Raw genomic sequence first — 6855 nt, 5'->3', positions numbered from 1 at the left:
TTAATAAATAGCTCAAAATTTTACATGATTAAAAAAAAATTCGAATTCGAGTTTTTCGTTTTTTTCGATTTCCTGTGTAAATTTGTATAATTTTGTATATACTTTTTTTTACACCATCAGAAAGCAGAGGTTTCAACGAACAAAAAACACACCGATTTTTTTAAAAAAGCAAACATTTTGACATGAGAATTTTCGATTGAAAATTAGGGTGTTTTTTCGACCTCAGATCAGTAAATTATTTTTCCTTTTATTTTTGTTATATTTTCTTCCTTTTCCAATGGGTATCATCCTGTTTTAAATTTTTTTCTTTTCAAAAATTATCAGCCCTGGCCTATTAGGCAATATGCTTAATGACTAATGGCATTATGCATAATTCCTGTTCCTCTGTTAGTTATTATCAATATTACCTAAACGTTTCCGTTATTGTGCATAATAACTGAAAAATTCAGTAATTCCTAATGTTTCCGGTTATTATGCATAATAACGTATTTCGGATATTAGCTGTAACAGAAACAATTAGTTAAGTTGCTGAGTGCAAAGGACTGTAACTGTCTGTAACTATTAACTTCTTTTGGATAATTTTTAAACAACAGTCAATTCTAGTTGCAACAAAGGCATTTAGAAAAAACTAGTTTTAACTAGAGAAAACCCGTTTGAACTGTAACATATAGGTATGTTTGATTTATTTTAATAGCGTTTTAATCTTGTTCTCATTATCTACTCTGAATTTATTACACTATTACAGTTGGGTAAATAAAAAAAAACTTAATGATATAAACGAAAGTGGCCAACGAATAGAAAAACATATGCTAGAGGACCATTTTTACCAACATAGACATATCAGTCTTATCGCAACAGCTGTTACCTCAAAAGCATAGATAACAAATCAAAGTTAAAGAGCATTCAATCACTAATAGCCAAATTTTCAATTTCATCTAATGTTCTCACGGGCTGTTACAACGTAATAAATTGTAAGTAAAGTAGCATAACAAAACAATAAAATTCAAATTCTTTCCAATCAAATATTGTTATTTATAATATATAGGGTGTTTCTTTTATTTGATATAACTCCTGTAACTTGTTTATTCTTAAAAATAAACCTGTAGTTCCTTGAGCAAATTTGTATGATTTTAAAAGTATGTTATGACAACTTCACATTTTTATTATCATTTCCGGTAGAATCGAAAATGACGTCAACTTTATTTTTTTTTAAGGAACACTACGTAGGTACATTTTAGACGAAAAATTCGAAAATAGTAGCTTGAAAAACTGACACTCATGTCATTTATTCACATAAGTGATCTTTAAATAATGATACAAATGTGCACAAAAAACTAAGTTTATGTTTATCTTTAAAAATAAAAAAGTTATGACAGCTCGGACATTTTTAGATACAACTGAAACATGTTCTCACCAAAAGTGTTGATTTCTATTTTGTCTATGTTAAGTCTCTCTAACTGTGAACTGATTAAATTTGAAAACAAAAGCCAGATTTTATGTGTTACGGATGATGTCAATTCATTGATCTATTTAAATCCACCGCTAGTGCAGAAATCAAGAAATACATCTATTTTGATAGAAAACGACGAAATTTGGAACGATTGGTCTTTAAAACCATCAACAGACGTACTTGTTTCACGAGTTGTGGATAAAAGGTGGGAAGGTAAATGAGTTTTGTAGATTGGTTATACATATTTAAACATTAAATTAAGGTCTCTGGTGATTCATAGGTTATTTGTGTTATAGAATTCGGAACGATTTATAGTGATTTTCTGTATTATGAATCGGCTGCCTCCGTATCAGTCTCAGTACGTTCAGGAAATAACATCACTTTTATAGCAGGCGATCCTTTGCCGTTGTCAAAAGAAACACTGGATTCTACTATTGAATGGATTCATTACACTTCTTATCCGCCACAAAATCACGATGCTACGGATTTTGTAAAGTTTCAGCCTAATGTTACCTCTTCGACCCCGACTTACTGGAAGTTACATGACTGTATATAGTTTTTTTTTTTTTAATTTGTACTTTTGAATACACTTTCATGTTTTAGACAAATTGAGATGGGCTAATACTACTTCAGAAACAACAACCATTTTACCCGTGTCAATTGATGATACCTCATGTTTGATACTGTATGCATATATTTGTGTCTACTGCAATCTGAAAATTACTGTGCAAGGAGGATCAACCTATGAACTTTCTGGCACAAATCAACAATCACCAGAACCATGGCAAAGCTTACGGATCGAATTAGAGTCAGATATTGATGTAGAACTGTTTAGAAGTACAACTAATGGAAGTTCCGCGGGACAATGGGCAATTGACGTTAGAAAATGTCCACCTACGCTGGCAAACAAAAGTAAGTACTTAGGTGTTGATTTGTGTTTTTTTTCACTTAAACTTTGCAGCAATTTACGAAGTGTCTTTGGACGACAATGTCGAACAAGGAGTAAACTGGACATGCGCTCTTGGAACACCAGGAGTTAAACAAACAAATTTGGGAGGATACACAAGTTTCAAAACAAATGATGACATCTTTAGTTGTAATCCTGGAACATTGGGCAGAGAATGTGATATTCAGTGCATAGAAATATTGGGAGAAGAAAACAAGTATTGTGAACAACATGAAATATGCGACAATAGTAACTCAGAGTCGGAATGTTTATGTTCTTGGGGTTATCAAGAACCCACATGCGAACAATGTAATTATAATACATGTTCTTAATGTTTTCAGTATGAATGAAACACACATCTTATATGTCAAAATTTTAGTATGTTCTGGTGGAGATTGGGGTCTGTCTTGCCAAAATAGATGCAGTAACTGTGAATTATGTAATGCGACAACAGGAGAGTGCACATAGTTTTCGTGAGTTGGATAGGTATGTTGTTTGTAATAAGGATTTAAAAAAATTGGCTTATTATTATCATTTTTAGTGAGCCTAATGCCGGCATATGAAAAATTGCGATAAAATTTCTGTTTCCTATTATTAGAATTTAATAAATCTTTAGTGATAAGATAGTTAATAGACACTTACTCATCTAAATGAGTGTTATGTTATCACACTTGAAGATATACTATTACGGGAACTTCAAACTCCTAATTAATGTCCAAAAAAAAAGGCAAAAAGATTACTCATATTTAATAAGAAACGCAAAGCAACACCAAACTTGTTTTAATACATTGTTCGATTTTTGAAAATAGGCATTTTGAATTTTATCATAAGACTCGTAGGTGCATCGAGGAATGAGGAAGGTAATCTGTAAGTGTAGAGAGGGCTCATTTTTTGTTTGCAATTTGATTGCTTAGATTGGATGAAGGTTGTTGTAGTATTCGTTTCCAAAGTTCAAATTGATTCTTACTCTATTTTTTTGTAAGTAAAATAAAGTTCTTGAATAACTGATGATGTTAATTTAGAATTTAAGGTTCTTGTAATAATTGTTTTGTGTTAAATTTTGTGTAGAGTTGAGAATATTTTACTATGACAATTTTTTACATCAAAACTGTTATCCAAAAACCCTTTGTGTTTATACATCATTGTTCTCATTTTTAATGAGGAACTTAAAACTGTAAAAATATACATTTTGATTTATGTTAAAAAAAAACATCTATGGTGTGTAATTTTCCAACGAAACACCAAGTATATTTGACACCAATTTTAACCATAAATGAGTTTCACTAAGTCATTACACTGAATCAAAAAATTGTTTTATTGATTCATGAGAAATGCGTAACATGCCACCGTTCGACGGTTGTAAAATTTAGACATGACGTATCACATTCATGATAATAGTCACAGCTTCCCGGCTTAATTTGATGGCACATATTTTTCTAATCGATTTTTATTATCACAGATCCTTATCTCTACGTTTTGTTCCAAGTGCTGTAAATGAACTGGATAAATTTGCATGCCGAACTATTTTAGGTTTGTTCCTATTATTATTATTATTATTATTCCTAAAAGAAATGTTTGTTTTTGTTCGCTGTTAAATGTTAGCAGACACCAAATAGCTAGTTATTTTTGTTAATGTTTGTTATCCATTTTTTCATTTGCAGTGCAAAACTGGGTTCAAATTATCATCAATAGAGTTTTGTTACTTTCAAAAACGTGCGTGGAAAATACAGTTATATTTTAAATAAAATATCCATGATGTCCCAATTTTTACTTGCCAGACTAGTAGGCCAAATTGTACATAATGGACAAAATTTTGTGTCAGATATCTTCGCTTATTTCTTGACTAAGAAATAATCATTGCACAATAACATCACAACTCTCGAGAAACAATTTGTTAGACCGAAAATTAATGACGTGATAATTAGTTATTTTATAACATAAATTTTCTAAAAGACACTTTCAAATAGATGTAATTCCGATAACACATGACTCATCAAGTACATCATATTAACGCATTTTGAAAGATGTTAAAAATATTACGAACAATTCTACGTACGGTTACACACGTAATACAAATATTTATTGGAGATGGATCTTGTCAGATTCTTATCATATCATTACGCCCAGTTTTCAGATAACGGATAAAAGTAAAATATATATTAATTTCAGAGAGCAAATGTTTCACTAATCTTTATATCATCAATGACAACGAAACATAATTAACTGTAGGTAACGTAAGCTTGATTATATAGATAAAGGTATTTAATAGTTTCCTCTCTGCACATTATTTGCATGTAACAACCAATAATTTTAAAGTTTTAGGCTAAAATGAAAAGGTTTCTGAAGACGCTATTTCCCATTTTGTTTTTACTTGGTGTTTCCAGCAACGAAATAATTAAATTCGAACATGAAAATCATATTTTGTGTATCACAGATGACGCAGAATCACTAATCTACTTAAAACCACCATTAGTAACGAAAACGAGAAATACATCAATTTTAATTGAGAATGACGTAATATGGGATGACTGGTCTTTAAAATCGTCGACAGAAGTCGTAGTACCAGCTGTTCTGGATAAAAGATGGGAAGGTAGGTAATTTCATCTTACATCAAATTTTGTGTGTTTAATTTTGTCTACAATGATAAACTGTTTATTTTACAGATCTAGAAACGAGTTACACTGATTCTTTCCATTACGAATCAGTGTCATCCATATCATTTTCAGTATCTGGTGGCACTAATCTCACCATAGTCATTAGTGAGCCTCCACCAGCTTTATCAAAAGCAGCAAGGGATATTTCTATCGACTGGGTTCATTACACCATGCCTTCAGTGAATGAGAATGCAACTGAATTTGTGCAATTTCAAATTAATGCTACTTCTTCGGAACAAACTTACTTTAAAATACATGATTGCAAGTACTAAAAGACATGTTTCGGATACCCTAACAATTTTTTTTTTCCTTTTCAGATAAACTGAGATGGGCCGACACTGTTTCAGAAACACCGACACGTATATCGATCTCTCACACAGAAATACCTTGTTTTATGTTGTACACTTATGTTGGTTTTTACTGTACTTTACAAGTTAATATAACACGCGAATCTGTACAGTCCTTCTCTCGAAAAAGTCGATGGCAATATCTTAAATATGAGCCGAAAACTGATGTTGAGATAAAATTCTTGAGGGAAACCACAAACGGAGATACGAAAGGGCAGTGGGCAGTGGATATTAGACAGTGTCCACCCACGGTAGATAACAAAAGTAAGTTTTCAAGTGTCTTAAGATTTTAATTAAGATGACATTTCAGTACATTTTTTCAAAATATGCAAAAATTGTCAAACGAACCTTAACTGCGAAATTGAGATGATAATGCATTTTTCATTAAATCAGCTCTCTAATTTATTATAACAAAAGAATTAAGCTAGTTGCCCAAAAAATATCTTTACCTTTTTAAAAATTTTAGCAATTTATGAAATTTCTTTGGAAGACGATGTGGAAAAAGGGGAGGAACGTCGGTGCGTTGCTGGTACGACAACAACGAAGCAAAACAATATTAGACAATTTCCAAGTGTCAAAATAAATGACGATGCATTTAGTTGCAATCCTGGAACCGTAGGAAGGAACTGTGATATTAATTGCACAAATTTTCTGGGATCAGATAAAAGTTATTGTGAGCAACATAAAATCTGTGATGATACTTACTCAGTTTCTGAATGTTTTTGTTCCTGGGGCTACGAAGGAGAAACGTGTAATAAAAGTAAGTACCTACACCAACAAAAATCCTATGTCCTATTGTACAATGTTATTATCTTCAACATTCACGGTTTAACGAGAAAGACGACACTTGTTTGTAGTTTGTTGTTTAACTAAATAATTTACTTATTTTTAGCATGCTCGAACGGAAAATGGGATTTATCTTGCCGTGAAACATGTAAAAATTGTGATATGTGTAATGCGAAAACGGGACAATGCACTAGTTCCGCGCTAAGCAATTTTAGGACAGGTATGTTTCAAATATTGCTAATTATAGTAAGTACATTTTTGTTTTTTAGCCGGCGGACTACTTCTTTTGGGAATGATATTTAAATTTTTGTAACAGTATGCAAACTTGTATTTGTCAAACTAAATATGCATGCATGTGTTTTAGTAATATAACTCTGAATAAACTAATCAAATATTTGTGGTAATTTAGTGTTTCATATTATAAATAAGTAATAAAGACTGCGACTTTTTCTTCATCAAAAGAAAATTACTTTTTAGTATAAATATCCAAATATAAGTGAGTAATCAGATGATTTTTCTCCTCTAGAATTGTGATTATGGCCCTCAAATGGAAATTTAGAAAATTTGTAGTGGCATTTCGTTGAATTTTGGTTGAATTAGTCATCCTATGCTGTTGATGCACAAGCAAGCAAACAGATATTCAGTTATAATAACTTTAACTGGAGTTTCGCA

At 31.4% G+C, this 6855-nt stretch overlaps 1 protein-coding gene across 5 annotated transcripts; it reads left to right on the top strand.

Moving 5' to 3' along the window:
* Positions 1–4580: 4580 nt before the first annotated feature.
* Positions 4581–6587, top strand: LOC135125780 (uncharacterized). 5 transcript variants are annotated; one of them, XM_064051460.1, is made up of 7 exons: positions 4581–4654; positions 4713–4986; positions 5060–5311; positions 5368–5661; positions 5864–6157; positions 6290–6403; positions 6453–6587. In XM_064051460.1, the coding sequence occupies exons 2-7, from the start codon at positions 4725–4727 to the stop codon at positions 6494–6496; spliced, it is 1260 nt and encodes a 419-aa protein (XP_063907530.1). In that variant the 5' UTR covers positions 4581–4654; positions 4713–4724; the 3' UTR covers positions 6497–6587. The 5 variants fall into 5 exon arrangements, with proteins under 5 accessions (XP_063907530.1, XP_063907535.1, XP_063907531.1 ...); XM_064051461.1 differs by having other exon boundaries at positions 4590–4654; positions 4719–4986; XM_064051464.1 differs by having other exon boundaries at positions 4597–4621; positions 4719–4986.
* The last annotated feature ends 268 nt before the right edge of the window (positions 6588–6855 follow it).

The sequence above is a fragment of the Zophobas morio genome, unplaced genomic scaffold (assembly GCF_036711695.1).
Source record: "Zophobas morio isolate AGI-343-1 ecotype UQ-CSIRO unplaced genomic scaffold, CSIRO_AGI_Zmor_V1 ptg000009l, whole genome shotgun sequence".
Classification (NCBI taxonomy): Eukaryota; Metazoa; Arthropoda; class Insecta; order Coleoptera; family Tenebrionidae; genus Zophobas; species Zophobas morio.
This window is presented reverse-complemented; position numbering and strand designations above follow the sequence as displayed.

What these genes read in the sequence shown, in the direction of transcription:
- LOC135125780 (XM_064051460.1), top strand. Translation starts at nt 4,725, where the DNA reads ATGAAAAGGTTTCTGAAGACGCTATTTCCCATTTTGTTTTTACTTGGT. An exon ending in TTACTTTAAAATACATGATT is followed by an intron (nt 5,312 to 5,367) that starts GCAAGTACTAAA and finishes TTTCCTTTTCAG; the next exon opens with ATAAACTGAGATGGGCCGAC. An exon ending in GCTAAGCAATTTTAGGACAG is followed by an intron (nt 6,404 to 6,452) that starts GTATGTTTCAAA and finishes TTTGTTTTTTAG; the next exon opens with CCGGCGGACTACTTCTTTTG.